This window comes from Narcine bancroftii, chromosome 14, assembly GCF_036971445.1.
Source record: "Narcine bancroftii isolate sNarBan1 chromosome 14, sNarBan1.hap1, whole genome shotgun sequence".
Taxonomy (NCBI): domain Eukaryota; kingdom Metazoa; phylum Chordata; class Chondrichthyes; order Torpediniformes; family Narcinidae; genus Narcine; species Narcine bancroftii.
Window position 1 is genome coordinate 61,071,511 of NC_091482.1, and position 16,552 is coordinate 61,088,062.

The following is a 16,552-nucleotide window of genomic DNA, read 5'->3' on the forward strand; positions in this document are numbered from 1 at the left end:
GTGACTCCTTCATCCAGAACCAAGGGAGAGGTGGAGCATTTGGGATGCATAGTAGATGAGGCTTTGGATAACTTGCCCCAGAGTTAACTGTCTGCAACATGGAGTTCTAAATTTAAATTTAGACATACAGCACGGTTACAGAACCTTTTGGTCCACAAGCCCATGCTGGTCAATAATTCCCAATTAACTTACAATCCCCAGTATGTTTTTGAACAGTGGGAGGAAACCGAAGCGCCCTGGAGGAAGTCCACACAGACAGGGGGAGAGCGTACAAACTCCTTACAGACAGGATGGGATTCAAACCCCGGTCCCTGTTGCGCTGACCGCTATGCTAACTGTGCCAGACAACCATGTTCTTTGCTTTTAACAGAAAAGTTTGACTGTGTTGAGTGATGTTTACCGAGTGTTTGCCATTGATGCTTTGGCATCCTCACACCCACTCTCATCCAAAGAGGAGGATGTGAACACACCTGCAGAAATCAATGAGCTCTTTGATGCCATCTCGTACAGCAAGGTGAGTCTGGTACTTCAAACTCGCTCCCGATCTTTGGCAAACTGTGGCAGGCACCTCTCATTCACTTTTGGTCAATTTCTTTGCAGGGAGCTGCTGTTTTGCGCATGTTGTCCAACTTCCTGGGAAATGACAGCTTTGTGAATGGGCTGACTGTGAGTCTCAGTGACGTGTTCAATGGCAATTCATTGAAAACCTATTGCAACATGTTCTCTAAATTTGTCAACTTTTATTCCTACAGAGCTACCTTACTGAATATTCATACAATAACACAGTGTACACCAATCTCTTTGATCACCTGGAGAAGGTTTGTATCTTCAGTGAGAAAATGAATATCGCATGGGGATGCAATAATGTTGAAATGTTCTGTCCAAACATCTGCCCCAGGAATGAGTATCAGGAACCTGTTAGAATGACTTCTGTCAGGCAGTAACCCCTGAGTCAGATCAACCCTGGTCATCACGTTACACTCCTCAACATATCTCGGCCCTGCAAATCCCCTTCTGACTGCTACGGATTGGCCACTTTCCACTGGGCTCTCTTCGCACTGACACTTCAGATTTCAGATTTATTGTCAGGGTTCATGCATGGCATCACATCAAAACTGAGATTCTTTTTCCTGCCACTTATTGAAAGTGCAAAAAAAGTTGACTCTATGTACACATGTAAACAAATGAAAAAATGCAAACAAACTGTGCAATGTAGAGAGGAAAAATTCAAAAGAAGTGTCCTTAAACACATCCCTGATTGAGTTTGCCATTGAGGAGTCTGATGGTGGATGGGTAGCTGCTGTTCCTGAACCTGGTGGTGTGAGTCTCTTTCCTGATGGTAGCAGCGAGAATAGAGCGTGTGCTGGGTGGTGTGGATCCTTGATGATTACTGCTATTCTCTGATGCCAGCATCCCCATAGATGTCCTCAATGGCAGGGAAGGTTTTGCCTGTGATGTCCTGGGCTGTGACCATTACCTTTTCCAGGGCTTTATGTTCAGGGGTTCCATGCCTCAGAATGAGCATTAGATTAGAAATCTCCTGACTGTCTGAGTGTCTTACTGGTACCAGTGGTTACTGAGCATTGAGGTCAGACATGCAGCACCTACTGTATATGCAGTATCTAGCAATTGTCTGTGAGGTGGATGGATTAGTGACCTCGCTGCTCGTAGCAATGATCACAATGTGGTGGAAGGTCACGTTGCATCTGGGGTGGAGAAGGAATCCACTACTAGTGTGGGCACCTTAAACATGAGCAACTCGGACACTACAGCAGAGCTGGGGAAAATGAACCGGTGAATCGAGGGGCCTTTCATAATACACATGAATGTACTTCATGGAGAGAGCAAAATCCCAGAGAATCAATGGATCATGACTATGGTAAATGAAAAAGTTAAAGTACAAAGGTCCCATGTCCAAAGATTAAACTATAGCAAATTTTAACAAAACAAAGAATGGCAAAGAGGTTAAAGAAGGAATATTAATCTGAATACCAAGAGGCTGCCCATTTTCGAGTCCCCGTGTGCTTCACTTAGGGTTGGAACAGAATCAGCTGGTGCATGGGTTTTCACTTCTAAATTGCCTCCATTTGCAGAACGTACCAATGTAATGTAACCTGCCGACTCTCGTCTGGGCCTGTTTGCCTGCCCTCTGGAGGAAAAACACCTAATATCTCTCTCCAGCCCACGGCATTAACATGGACATCTCTGGTTTCAGCTAACCCTCTCCCCATTCTCCCTTTCTTCCCCATCCCTTCTTTCCTTCAGTTCTCCCCGCCCGCCCCCCCCATTTCCCTCTCCATTCACTGAGCTGTCCACCCTCCCCCTGCTTGCTGGTGTGCCCCCCCCTCCTTTATCCACCTTTTGCCTCCTGCCTGAGGGTCAGTACTCCTCCCCTGCCCCTCACCCTCTCAATTTGTTTGCGCTCCTGTCTACGTTTTGCTCGTACTTTGATGAAGAGCTCAAGCCCAAAATGTTGGTTCTGTATCTTTATCTTTGCTACATAAAGGACACTGTCTGACCTGCTGAGTTTCTCCAGCATCGTGTTTTTACTTCAACCACTGTGACTGCAGTGTTTTACCAGTGTAATATAACTTAGTTCAAAGTGGAAGGAGACAGTGCAAGAAACTGCAGACCAGTCAGTCTAACCCACGTTTAACAGAAGTTGGGGCAACTAAAGGTAAACAGGCAGAATCAATATGGTGGGGTGAAGGGCAAATTCCTTTTGATCAATTTATTGGGGCTCGGAAAAACTTGGAGAAGCAATGCCCATGGAAGGTAGAGGAGTCACGTGATATTCCTTTGTGCTTGGAGCAAGAGGAACCCCAAATTGAAGCTCCTTATTCCGTCCTTTTCTCTTCTAGGCTGCAGAGGGCCAGGTCAAGCTGCCAGATACAGTGAACGAGATCATGAGTCGGTGGACGCTGCAAATGGGATTCCCTGTGGTTACCATAGATACAGAGAAAGGACTCATAAGTCAGAAGCATTTCCTCCTTGACCCAGATTCCAATGTAACCCGTCTGTCACCATATGAGTAAGTCTGTTCGATTAGACACGAATAATATAATTGATCGCGGGCTTGGGTATGGATGGTGGGGTTTGCTGCACGGGAACCCCACCGTCTGATTAACTGAGGTTCCTTAGATTCTCAAGAGGTCAGCAAATGGATGAGGCCAGGGGAGAGGGGAACTGGACCCTATTGCAGGTGGCAGCGAAATACTAAAGCTTGGAATGGGGGAAGGGAAGGGGGCCTTGGAAAAGCCAAGCATTTATTAGGGCTGAGTTGCCAGAGTTCAATGAAAAGTGAAAATTAGGGAATTAAAGACATGGGTCAGTCTCCTCAGGAGAGCCCTGGTGTGGGACATCTTCCCCTCCTGCTGCCCCACCCCGGTGGTGGGCATTGACATTAACCCTGTCCTTCCTCTTGTCTTCCAGTTATGTTTGGTTTGTGCCAATTAGATGGATGAAGGAAAATGTAATGAAAGACCTAATCTGGTTAACAAAAAAAAAAGGTATGGCCCTGAGACCTCCCTCACTGAGAAGGTATGCCTTGAGACCCCCCTCACCGAGAAGGTATGCCCTGAGACCCCCCTCACCGAGAAGGTATGCCCTGAGACCCCCCTCACCGAGAAGGTATGCCCTGTGACCCCCCTCACCGAGAAGGTATGCCCTGAGACCCCCCTCACCGAGAAGGTATGCCCTGTGACCCCCCTCACCGAGAAGGTATGCCCTGTGACCCCCCCTCACCGAGAAGGTATGCCCTGAGAGCCCCCTCACCGAGAAAGTATGGCCCTGAGACCTTTTTCACTGAGAAAGTATGCCTTGAGACCCCCCTCACCGAGAAGGTATGCCCTGAGACCCCCCTCACTGAGAAGGTATGCCCTGAGACCCCCCTCACCGAGAAGGTATGCCCTGAGAGCCCCCTCACCGAGAAGGTATGCCCTGAGAGCCCCCTCACCGAGAAGGTATGCCCTGAGAGCCCCCTCACCGAGAAAGTATGGCCCTGAGACCTCCCTCACCGAGAAAGTATGGCCCTGAGACCTCCCTCACTGAGAAGGATGGCCCTGAGACCTCCCTCACTGAGGGAGGGCACCAGTTGTGTCTATGGTGGCAGAGTTTATATCTGCAAATGGTGTCAACACTCACCTGTTGGTCCCACTCACAGTCCCACCCCACACTGGCATGACAGCTCCAGAAAGGGGCTGTTGACAGGTAGTCAACACCCTCCACCCTCCCCCACTCCCATCCCACACCCCTTCCACCCCCCCTTTGATAAAGTTGATGTCATTTTGTTAAATCGAGATGAAGGTGACACACAGGAGACGCTGGACTCTGGATCTAAATATGATCTACTGGAGAAACTCAGTGGGTTGACCTCCATCAGTGGGAGAGAAGGAATGGATAATGTTGCAGGACTTGACAGAGGAGTTCTGGCCCATAAACAGTGACAATTCTTTCTCTCCCACCAATTTGTTCGGCAGCAGAGGCTGTGTTTAGTAAAGGGATCAGGTTCAGGACACATGTAGACTTTTCCTGAATCAAACAGAAAACACAGAACTATCGATAAGTGAGGCTGCATCAGTGCAAACACATCCAGCATCAATGTTCCCAAAAGGCCTTCAACGCCCGTCCTTCAACGCCCGTCCTTCAACGCCCGTCCTTCAACGCCCGTCCTTCAACGCCCGTCCTTCAACGCCCGTCCTTCAACGCCCGTCCTTCAACGCCCGTCCTTCAACGCCCGTCCTTCAACGCCCGTCCTTCAACGCCCGTCCTTCAACGCCCGTCCTTCAACGCCCGTCCTTCAACGCCCGTCCTTCAACGCCCGTCCTTCAACGCCCGTCCTTCAACGCCCGTCCTTCAACGCCCGTCCTTCAACGCCCGTCCTTCAACGCCCGTCCTTCAACGCCCGTCCTTCAACGCCCGTCCTTCAACGCCCGTCCTTCAACGCCCGTCCTTCAACGCCCGTCCTTCAACGCCCGTCCTTCAACGCCCGTCCTTCAACGCCCGTCCTTCAACGCCCGTCCTTCAACGCCCGTCCTTCAACGCCCGTCCTTCAACGCCCGTCCTTCAACGCCCGTCCTTCAACGCCCGTCCTTCAACGCCCGTCCTTCAACGCCCGTCCTTCAACGCCCGTCCTTCAACGCCCGTCCTTCAACGCCCGTCCTTCAACGCCCGTCCTTCAACGCCCGTCCTTCAACGCCCGTCCTTCAACGCCCGTCCTTCAACGCCCGTCCTTCAACGCCCGTCCTTCAACGCCCGTCCTTCAACGCCCGTCCTTCAACGCCCGTCCTTCAACGCCCGTCCTTCAACGCCCGTCCTTCAACGCCCGTCCTTCAACGCCCGTCCTTCAACGCCCGTCCTTCAACGCCCGTCCTTCAACGCCCGTCCTTCAACGCCCGTCCTTCAACGCCCGTCCTTCAACGCCCGTCCTTCAACGCCCGTCCTTCAACGCCCGTCCTTCAACGCCCGTCCTTCAACGCCCGTCCTTCAACGCCCGTCCTTCAACGCCCGTCCTTCAACGCCCGTCCTTCAACGCCCGTCCTTCAACGCCCGTCCTTCAACGCCCGTCCTTCAACGCCCGTCCTTCAACGCCCGTCCTTCAACGCCCGTCCTTCAACGCCCGTCCTTCAACGCCCGTCCTTCAACGCCCGTCCTTCAACGCCCGTCCTTCAACGCCCGTCCTTCAACGCCCGTCCTTCAACGCCCGTCCTTCAACGCCCGTCCTTCAACGCCCGTCCTTCAACGCCCGTCCTTCAACGCCCGTCCTTCAACGCCCGTCCTTCAACGCCCGTCCTTCAACGCCCGTCCTTCAACGCCCGTCCTTCAACGCCCGTCCTTCAACGCCCGTCCTTCAACGCCCGTCCTTCAACGCCCGTCCTTCAACGCCCGTCCTTCAACGCCCGTCCTTCAACGCCCGTCCTTCAACGCCCGTCCTTCAACGCCCGTCCTTCAACGCCCGTCCTTCAACGCCCGTCCTTCAACGCCCGTCCTTCAACGCCCGTCCTTCAACGCCCGTCCTTCAACGCCCGTCCTTCAACGCCCGTCCTTCAACGCCCGTCCTTCAACGCCCGTCCTTCAACGCCCGTCCTTCAACGCCCGTCCTTCAACGCCCGTCCTTCAACGCCCGTCCTTCAACGCCCGTCCTTCAACGCCCGTCCTTCAACGCCCGTCCTTCAACGCCCGTCCTTCAACGCCCGTCCTTCAACGCCCGTCCTTCAACGCCCGTCCTTCAACGCCCGTCCTTCAACGCCCGTCCTTCAACGCCCGTCCTTCAACGCCCGTCCTTCAACGCCCGTCCTTCAACGCCCGTCCTTCAACGCCCGTCCTTCAACGCCCGTCCTTCAACGCCCGTCCTTCAACGCCCGTCCTTCAACGCCCGTCCTTCAACGCCCGTCCTTCAACGCCCGTCCTTCAACGCCCGTCCTTCAACGCCCGTCCTTCAACGCCCGTCCTTCAACGCCCGTCCTTCAACGCCCGTCCTTCAACGCCCGTCCTTCAACGCCCGTCCTTCAACGCCCGTCCTTCAACGCCCGTCCTTCAACGCCCGTCCTTCAACGCCCGTCCTTCAACGCCCGTCCTTCAACGCCCGTCCTTCAACGCCCGTCCTTCAACGCCCGTCCTTCAACGCCCGTCCTTCAACGCCCGTCCTTCAACGCCCGTCCTTCAACGCCCGTCCTTCAACGCCCGTCCTTCAACGCCCGTCCTTCAACGCCCGTCCTTCAACGCCCGTCCTTCAACGCCCGTCCTTCAACGCCCGTCCTTCAACGCCCGTCCTTCAACGCCCGTCCTTCAACGCCCGTCCTTCAACGCCCGTCCTTCAACGCCCGTCCTTCAACGCCCGTCCTTCAACGCCCGTCCTTCAACGCCCGTCCTTCAACGCCCGTCCTTCAACGCCCGTCCTTCAACGCCCGTCCTTCAACGCCCGTCCTTCAACGCCCGTCCTTCAACGCCCGTCCTTCAACGCCCGTCCTTCAACGCCCGTCCTTCAACGCCCGTCCTTCAACGCCCGTCCTTCAACGCCCGTCCTTCAACGCCCGTCCTTCAACGCCCGTCCTTCAACGCCCGTCCTTCAACGCCCGTCCTTCAACGCCCGTCCTTCAACGCCCGTCCTTCAACGCCCGTCCTTCAACGCCCGTCCTTCAACGCCCGTCCTTCAACGCCCGTCCTTCAACGCCCGTCCTTCAACGCCCGTCCTTCAACGCCCGTCCTTCAACGCCCGTCCTTCAACGCCCGTCCTTCAACGCCCGTCCTTCAACGCCCGTCCTTCAACGCCCGTCCTTCAACGCCCGTCCTTCAACGCCCGTCCTTCAACGCCCGTCCTTCAACGCCCGTCCTTCAACGCCCGTCCTTCAACGCCCGTCCTTCAACGCCCGTCCTTCAACGCCCGTCCTTCAACGCCCGTCCTTCAACGCCCGTCCTTCAACGCCCGTCCTTCAACGCCCGTCCTTCAACGCCCGTCCTTCAACGCCCGTCCTTCAACGCCCGTCCTTCAACGCCCGTCCTTCAACGCCCGTCCTTCAACGCCCGTCCTTCAACGCCCGTCCTTCAACGCCCGTCCTTCAACGCCCGTCCTTCAACGCCCGTCCTTCAACGCCCGTCCTTCAACGCCCGTCCTTCAACGCCCGTCCTTCAACGCCCGTCCTTCAACGCCCGTCCTTCAACGCCCGTCCTTCAACGCCCGTCCTTCAACGCCCGTCCTTCAACGCCCGTCCTTCAACGCCCGTCCTTCAACGCCCGTCCTTCAACGCCCGTCCTTCAACGCCCGTCCTTCAACGCCCGTCCTTCAACGCCCGTCCTTCAACGCCCGTCCTTCAACGCCCGTCCTTCAACGCCCGTCCTTCAACGCCCGTCCTTCAACGCCCGTCCTTCAACGCCCGTCCTTCAACGCCCGTCCTTGGTTAATTTTCTTTCCACTTTCTGATTCACTTTTAAATTCCAAATATAGATCAAAATTTAGACATGAGTTATACAAACAATAGCTGGATCTTGGCAAACATCGATGTTATTGGGTACTATCGAGTGAATTACGATGAGAGAAACTGGGCCAACCTGCTGAACCAACTGGAGGAGGATCACCAGGTGAGGTGTTCAGTCCATGTGTCCATTGTGTGTGACAGGGTGTGCCCTGTGGTATAGTGGGGAGGGGGGGGTCTGGTGGGGAGTGGGGTGTCAGGTGGGGAGGGTGGATCTGGTGTGTGTTGGGGACGCCTTTGGTGTAGTCGGGGGTGTCCGATGTGTAATGGGGAGGGTGGGGGTCCTCTGTGGTGTAGTGGAGGGGTCTGGAGTGTGAAGGGGAGGGAGGTCTCCAGTGTGTGACGGGGGAAGGGGGTCCAGTGTGTGATGGGGGGGATCCATGGTGAAATGGGTGAAATCCAGTGTATGATGTGAGGGCCCCTGTGTAGTGGGTGGGGCGTAACTGTGTAACTGGGGAGTGGGTGTTTGGTGTGTGACAGAGGGCCCTGTGGTGTAGTAGGGGCGTCTGGTGTGTGACAGGGGAATTCTGTGGTGTAGTGGGGGAGGTCCAGTGGTGTAGTATGGAGGGGGTTCAGTGTGTGATGTGAGCTCTATAGTGTATTGGGGGGTTCCAGTGGGGAGGGGGGGTCCAGTGTGTGATGGGGGACCCTGTGATATAGTGGGGGAGGGTGGGTCGGTGTTTGATGGGGAGACCCTGTGGTGTAGTTGGAGGTGTCCATTGGGGTTGGGTTGAGGGCCAAGGGCTGGTGTTGGGAACATGAACCAGAATATGTGGTTCAACAAAGGAGGAGCAGGTTGAAGTGACAGATGGGATTCGATTCCAGAGCTGGGATGGAAGTCTCACAAAGAGCGTTTGAACAGGTCGGACTGAATTGTTGGGGTTTAGAAGAATGAGAGGTGGCATTATTGAAATGTGCTCCTGAGGGTGAGGGACCACAACAGAGCATTCAGTGAGATGTTTCCATCCCCCTGGAAACACCCCTATCCCAGCTACCATATGACACTGGTTAGACCATGACTGAAGAATTGAACAACTAAAATTGTTATTAAAGGTTCAGCTTTACTCTGCAGCCACACTGCTTTCACAGGGCATGTGTTTTGTTTTGTAGGTAATCCCGGTCATTAACAGAGCCCAGATAATTGCTGACTCCTTCAACCTTGCACGGTAATTATTGACTTGGTTAATATCCAAAATCAGAACACAGGAAATACAATTGTATAGCAAGAGGAACAGAGGCGGATGTTGCAGACCCAGTAAACAAGTGCAGCTTTGTCTCTGGGAAAGGAGCAGAGGGATGGGAAATGGGACCATCCGTGCAGTACGGAACCAGACTGGAAAACTGTTCAGATAAGCGATCTTCTGCAACTGGAGAGTTTGGCCATCTGCCTGCCTTCCATCCCTGTAGGACCCTCCAGGCACAGTCAGGGCTCCTCAGTGAAAACAACTGAACTATTCGGCCACCAGCAGTGTGGCCAGTTAGAGGACAAAGCAATCTGCATGATTGCTACCCATTCATCATTCTAAATAATTCACTGCACACGGCAGTTGTTCCTGGAAACAAACAAACTGCATCAATTACTTGTTTCTGTCTATACAAATATTTTTTGTTGAGAGATTGTATTGTCAGAAGTTCCTTCAGGCCACTCAGATTTGAGTTTGATTGGTTTGTAGATTTGGTTTCCAATCCAGAGTTTATTGTCAATTTCAGGGCTCAGTACCGCAAAACCACAGCAGCCTTGAACACCACCATCTACTTGAGCAAGGAACGGCACTATATTCCCTGGCAGGCTGCTCTGGATAATCTGGCTTACTTCAGGATTATGTTTGAACGCAGCGAAGTGTATGGCAACATGAAGGTGAGGAAGGTTCACTGGTGAGTTCTAATGGAGCAGTGTGACTGATTTGGAAAGTCCAGCAGAGGAAAATGTGTCCTTGACCGTTACATGAAACAAATGCACCTTCTGCTGGGAGAACTCAGCAGGTCGACCAGCATCAGTGAGAGAAACATGGTCAGTTTCCAATCAAAACTCTTCATTGGGGACGATGTATCAGCATTGTATGATGTTACAACCCTCACTGTGGGTTTGTCCCCTTTTCCACCTTAATGCCAGTAATGGGAATGTCTCTCCCAACCTCTGGTCTCTCTGTGCATGTTTGCAGCCACTGGAAGTAGACAGTGAACTAATCTCTGGCTCGTTAATGTCTGAGGATGTGACTTGTCATCAAAATGTTGAACCGTAGGGCCACTGGATGAACCCTTCATCTTGTGTTCCTGGCTGTGGAAGTTTCCCTTGTTCAGAGAACTGCCACTAAGTGAGTGAAATAGGAGGTCCATGCTTCATATTGTGTTGATGGGCTCAGGCTCGTAACATTAGATACACTCTACTTCTGCGAGATGCTGTGTGCCCTGTTGAGTTTCTCTAGCAGTACAAGCCCAGTGTCTGCAGACTTTCCTGTGATTTGTGCCGGTGCAGATGGGTTTCATCTCCAGAGGTAAATATTGCAACTTCTTCTTTGGCTTGGCTTCACGGACAAAGATTTATGGAGGGGTATGTCCATGTCTGCTGCAGGCTCGTTGGTGACTGACAAGTCCGATGCGGGACAGCCAGGCACGGTTGCAGTGGTTGCAAGGGAAAATTGGATGGTTGGGGTTGGGTGTTGGGTTTTTCCACCTTTGTCTTTTGTCAGTGAGGTGGGCTCTGTGGTCTTCTTCAAAGGAGGTTGCTGCCTGCCGAACTGTGAGCCGCCAAGATGCACGGTTGGAGGCGAGATCAGCCCACTGGCGGTGGTTAATGTGGCAGGCACCAAGAGATTTCTTTAAGCAGTCCTTGTACCTCTGCTTTGGTGCACCTCTGTCTCGGTGGCCAGTGGAGAGCTCGCCATATAACACAATCTTGGGAAGGCGATGGTCCTCCATTCTGGTGACGTGACCTACCCAGCGCAGTTTGATCTTCAGCAGCGTGGATTCGATGCTTGCGGACTCTGCCAGCTCGAGTACTTCAATGTTGGTGATGAAGTCATTCCAATGAATGTTGAGGATGAAGCGGAGACAGCGCTGATGGAAGTGTTGTAGGAGCCGTAGGTGATGTTGGTAGAGGACCCATGATTCGGAGCCGAACAGGAGTGTGGGTATGACAATGACTCTGTACACGCTGATCTTTGTGATCTCCAGCGCATGACGTCCTGTTTTGCGGAAATATTGCAACTAATACTTTGTTTTATTACATGTAGAAATACATGGTCCAACAGGTGTCCCCATTGTACGACCACTTCCAAAATATAACTAAAAACTGGACCACATCTTCTCTTGACCACATGGATCAGTGAGTATCGAGTTGCAGGCAGGACTGTGAGCTAGGGATATACTTGGAGGCTGTGGGCACTCCTGCGGGGGGGGTGGGGGGGAAATGACTCAAGGGTGGGGGAGATTAGGTAGAGACCCTGAGGTAGGGTAGAGACCCTTGGGATGGGTGGGGGAGGTAGGCCAGAGACCCTGGGATGGAGGGAGGTGAGGCAGAGACACAGGGGAAGGGGAGGTGGGGCATAGATGGGGGGTAAATGTGGCAGAGACCCAGTGGGGAGACCCAGTGCAGGGGGGACACTAAGATAGATGGGGTTGAGACCTGGAGGAGGGCAGAAACCGGGAGGAGGGGACCTTTTGAATTCCACCTGTCACTGTCAGCACAAAGAGTGTTGAAAGCGAGTAGAAACATCCCCGGGTCAGTTGCGAGATTCCTGCCGCTCCAGCTGCAGGTGGATGGATGCATTTGTCCGTAATGTGAAGGGACGTTCCGAGCGGGATTTTACTGCCTTTAGTGCAGGCGGGCTCGCGCAGTTTCTCTGTGCTTAAGTCCCTCCCTATTCAGTCAATCCCTTTGTGCTCTTCAGGTACAACGAGGTCAATGCCATGAGTGTAGCCTGCCGTTATGGGCATAAGGGTTGTCAGAACAAAGCACGGGAACTTTACAACAACTGGATGTACAATCTCACCTCTGATCCGTAAGTGTTTCCAATGAAAACCTATGGGTCCAATAAAATGTAAAAATGGGACTCTAGAGATTACATCTCAGATATTCCTGGTGAAGAATAGTGCCCACAGGAGCCAGATTGTTCATGTAAGCTTCTCCAGGGAAGCAGGCAGTGCTCCAGCTATGATCTCCAAGGACATCAGGATAGGCTTTCAACACAGCTTCAGTTGCCTCAACGTTGACAGATTCCATTGCTGACTCTTCCAGCTGCCATGGCCTGGAATTTCCCCCTCCCCCCCCACCCTTGACATTGGAGTTTGGCTGACCTGCCCTGTGCCACGGTGAGTGAGAAGTGGGAGAGATCAGCAGCAGGTCTGTGCAGTGACCCAGACCAACACCTATGACTGCAAGTGGGGTCAGCATGAAATGTCCTGCAGAAATTGAGATGAGGACTAGATGGTCCTGATGGGATGGTTGCTTGGGTGGACCATCCAGGTCTCATCGGCAGGGCTAAATTTCAGTGAGTAAATATGGGCCCTTTAAATAGTGTGTTTTCAGGACAAACGGGACTAGTAAAACCTGGTTGTTTTGTGTATTTTTGAAAACCTCACTGCACATTCATTTTGCATGCTGCACCTTGCTCGATTAATTTCTGGGACTTTGGGATTGTTGCTGACTGCCACAGTCCAGGCTGCTGGAATACATGCTGAGGGCCACACAGACACGGTGCAGCCAAAGCAAGGGCCTTGTGGGGAAGGACCAAAGTCTAGAGTCCTCCCATTACTGGCGTTAAGGGGCTGAGACTGAGGGGGAAGTCCCTCAACCAATAGAAGGGGGCGGAAAGGACAAGTGGTGGCAACAGGGTATTGAGAGAATAAATGTAACATGGATGAGAAGGTCTTGATGCGAGTGACATTATGGGTGTAAAAAGACTGGACAGTTTTCTTGTTTGAAAATAATTTATTGTGAATAAAGTAGTTATATTTTAAATGTAGACATACATTAACAGACCATTTTGGCCCATGAGTCCGTGCTGCCCAATTTACATTCAATTAACAAACCCCAGTATGCTTCAAACGGTGGGAGGAAACTGGAGCCCCTGGGGAAACTCACACAGACACAGGGAGACTGCAAACCCCTTACAAGCAGCGGGGGATTCGAACTCTGGTCAAGATTACTGGGGCTCTAAAGGTGCTGCACTAACCGTGCCACCCAGAGTATCAGTTTAAAAAAAATTCAGCCAACTGGTCTGGTGGTCCTAGATTTCAGTGAGGAGACTGAATGCGGGTCCTTTAAATAGTGTACTGTCAGCAGAAACTGTGAAACCTGATTGTTATTTTTGAAGCCCCAGAGAGATTGAAAATCTCACTGCAGGATCATTTTTCATGCTTGGTTAATTTCTGGGACTTTGACACCGGCACAAATCACATGCTTCCCCACCAGAACCCAGGCGATTCTGACACCAGGGAGTGCCCTGGGATGGAAGGGTGGGTGGGGAGGGGGCTCTGACCGGTGGAGGGATAGCGCTGAAGTTGGCAGAAGGATTGGAGGATGATGTGAGTGATGTGAAGGCTGGCTTATTGTGTTGAGCAGATAAGGTTGGCTGATAGCTATTTCGATTTTGGAAGCAAAGTGCAGAAGTTGCTGTCCTTCCATTTAACTGATCCTCCACAGTGCAGAAGTTGTGCGAACTCGATCCTCATTGTCAGATTCACTTGTTCTCTTCGCTGATTTCATTCTATTATTTCTGATTGAAGGATCCCATTGAATCTGAAGACAACTGTTTATTGCAATGGAATCGCGTTAGGGGGAGAGGAAGAGTGGGATTTTGCATGGGAGATGTTCAAGAATGCCACAATAGCCACAGAGGAAGACAAACTACAGTCGGCACTGGCCTGCACCAGACATCCGTGGCTACTGAACCGGTAAAAGAGCATAGAGCACTTCCTGTCCAGACCCTGCCTTCACAGGCTGAGCCCGGATACTTTCCTAAACCCAGGAGTTGTGGAAGGGAAAGTGCAGCCTAGATGTGGCTCATTGTGGGTAACCCCACCCTAACTTCTCCCTCCCTACCCCCCCCTCCACCCCACTGGCATGGAGGGCCCTCCCTCCCTCCAACACAGGACCCCAGTGGGAAGGAAGGGTCCCTCGTATCCTCCCCCACCCCCATGGAGGTCTCTCATATTCCCCCACACCCCCATAGAGGTCTCTCACATTCTCCCCCCCACCTCCGTGGTGGTTAATCTGTCCATTTTCCTCTGGGGAAGGGCAGGGGTTGGGACATCTCTCCCCTCTGTGCTGTTGTGGTGTAATTACTGATCATGTTCTCTCTACTCTGCCGATCTAGATACCTTGGATACACTCTGGATCCAACAAAGATCAGGAAGCAGGATGCCACAGCCACTATTTCTGACATTGCCCGAAATGTGGTTGGCCAGCCTTTGGCGTGGGACTTTGTCAGAGCAAAGTGGCCAATCATCTTTGAGCAGTGAGTACCAGAATGTTCTGGATAATCCGTTGTATCCGTTCATCTGGTGTGGAATTCGGAAGGGGATTGTGGGGTTGCAGTTACGTGCATTAATGGCTGTGGTTCCTTGTCTAGATTTGGTGGTGGATCCTTCTCCTTCTCCTCACTCATAGCCAGTGTGACAGAACGATTCTCCACAGAGTTCGAGCTCAACCAGGTGATGCTTTCTACTGACCTTGCTGCACTCCAGGTGGAGAGAGGGGGAGGGGAGGCTGTAGAGGAGGGAGGCAGCGGAAAAAGGGATGGGGAGGGAAGGGAAGGAGGACATCAGAGTGAAGGGGGGGAGGAAGGTATCAGGGAGAGGAGGGGATAGAGGAGGGAGACAGAGAAGGGCATCGGGGAGGGGGGAAAGGGGAGGGGAGAAGGGCATCAGGAGAGAGGGAAGAGGGAAAGGGGAGGGGATAGGAGAAAAGGGAGGGAAGGAGGGAAGTGGAGAGCTGAGGAAAAGAAGACAAAGTGAAAGGAAAGAGAGGGAAAACAGGGAGTGGTCTAGCAGAAACCAGAGAAGTCAGTGTTAATGCCATCCGGTGGAGAGTTGCTCCTCCAAATTACAGATGGACTTGATTGTGTCCTCCCTCCCTTGTCCACCTACTACCTCCTGCCTGTGGGCCTGTGCTCCACCACCACCCCCCCCCCCCCCACTATTTATTCATGCGCCTGCCCACACTTTGCTCATACCTTGACAAAGTGCTCAAGTCTGAAACGCTGGTTCTGTATCTTTATCTTTGCTACATAAAGGACAGTTTGACCTGCAAAATTTCTCCAGCTTGTGTTTTTATTTCAACCGTGCTGTCTGCGGACTTTCATGTTTTGACCCATTTAATGTGTCTTATTTGCCAACACTTCATCTGTGGTCCTGTAGCATTGGAGGGGAGCCTTACATTTATTGTTCAAAACTGGGCAAAATAAAGTAGATGAATCTCTTGTTAACTTTTTGCAGTCTTTCTTATTTGCCACCAGTACTAATGATGAGAGATTAAAGTTTCCTTGTGAAGTAAGGCTGTTGGTGATAAGAATGTGTTCAGTTAAACACTGCTTTGTTTCTACTCTTGACAGCTCAAACAGTTCAAACAGGATTACGAACACATCGGATTTGGTTCTGGGACTCGGGCAATTGAGCAAGCTTTGGAAAAAACCAAGGCCAACATTAAGTGGGTGGAAGACAACAAAGTTCCTGTTAATGACTGGTTCGCAAACGCTGTGCATCCAACTTCCTAACTCAGATGCTGCCAGTAAACATCATCAAATATGGAGCATTGGAATGATCACCAGGCCCATTCTCCAATGGAGAATGTCTTGTGCTTAACACAAAATGACAGGAAACTGCAATCAGATGATTTCCAGCCATGTTTGATTCGTGAAATAGTGAACCAGATCAAGTGACTCCACATTGCAAGACCACAATGCCAAGGGTTAATTTGTGGTGAATCAATTATACCTCAACTATTAATCCAAATTATTCTTTTCACATCCTGGGCTGTCACCTGTTTGCTACCTTCAGGGAGAGTGCAAAACTGGGCTTTCAATAATATTCCCATATAGTTTCTGAATCTGCTAAATTATTTACTCAATTTGAAACAATCTCGGGAATTCCAATAGCAGGCGGCTTGGAGGATTCTGAGGGAAATGGTGTAGAATTTCTGACTGGAAAATAATCCCGTCTCCTGCACTGACCAGCACAGTTCACCATGTTGATCTGCCTGACGCAATTAGAGAAGGAAATAAAAGCCATCATGGATCAACAGTCAGTGCTTGTGGTGAACTCACAGGAAGAATGAGACCTGCATTGTAGCAGTGTCATAAATCTTTGTTGTACCTTTTCTCAATAAAAGCTACCATTCCAAATTTCTCAGTGTTACTAGTTTTATAAAATGTTATTTACTCCCATTGGCTGGTGGTAGGATTTTGGTAAGCCTTGCCTTCCAGTTATAGAGTCGTAGAGTTTTGCAGCACAATTAACGAAATGGGCAAGAAAATTACAGATGGAATTTCATGCAGACAAGTTCAAGGTGTTGCATTTTGGAAGGGCTAACTAAGGTAGGACATACATAGTAAATGCTAGGGCACTGAGGAGTGTGGAGGAAC

General features: G+C 51.6%; 1 protein-coding gene across 1 annotated transcript in view; it reads left to right on the forward strand.

The window, feature by feature from the left end:
* Positions 1-16,312, forward strand: part of LOC138749920 (aminopeptidase Ey-like) — a 31,974-nt gene extending 15,662 nt beyond the window's left edge. Inside the window, exons 7-20 of the mRNA XM_069911961.1 lie at positions 371-514; positions 601-666; positions 753-818; positions 2,862-3,031; positions 3,433-3,509; positions 7,943-8,076; positions 9,081-9,136; positions 9,681-9,828; positions 11,204-11,295; positions 11,861-11,971; positions 13,698-13,865; positions 14,288-14,428; positions 14,543-14,624; positions 15,524-16,312. Of these exons, the coding sequence (XP_069768062.1) occupies positions 371-514; positions 601-666; positions 753-818; positions 2,862-3,031; positions 3,433-3,509; positions 7,943-8,076; positions 9,081-9,136; positions 9,681-9,828; positions 11,204-11,295; positions 11,861-11,971; positions 13,698-13,865; positions 14,288-14,428; positions 14,543-14,624; positions 15,524-15,685 (1,617 nt within the window). The 3' untranslated portion in view covers positions 15,686-16,312. The remainder of the gene's footprint in view (positions 1-370; positions 515-600; positions 667-752; positions 819-2,861; positions 3,032-3,432; positions 3,510-7,942; positions 8,077-9,080; positions 9,137-9,680; positions 9,829-11,203; positions 11,296-11,860; positions 11,972-13,697; positions 13,866-14,287; positions 14,429-14,542; positions 14,625-15,523) is intronic.
* The last annotated feature ends 240 nt before the right edge of the window (positions 16,313-16,552 follow it).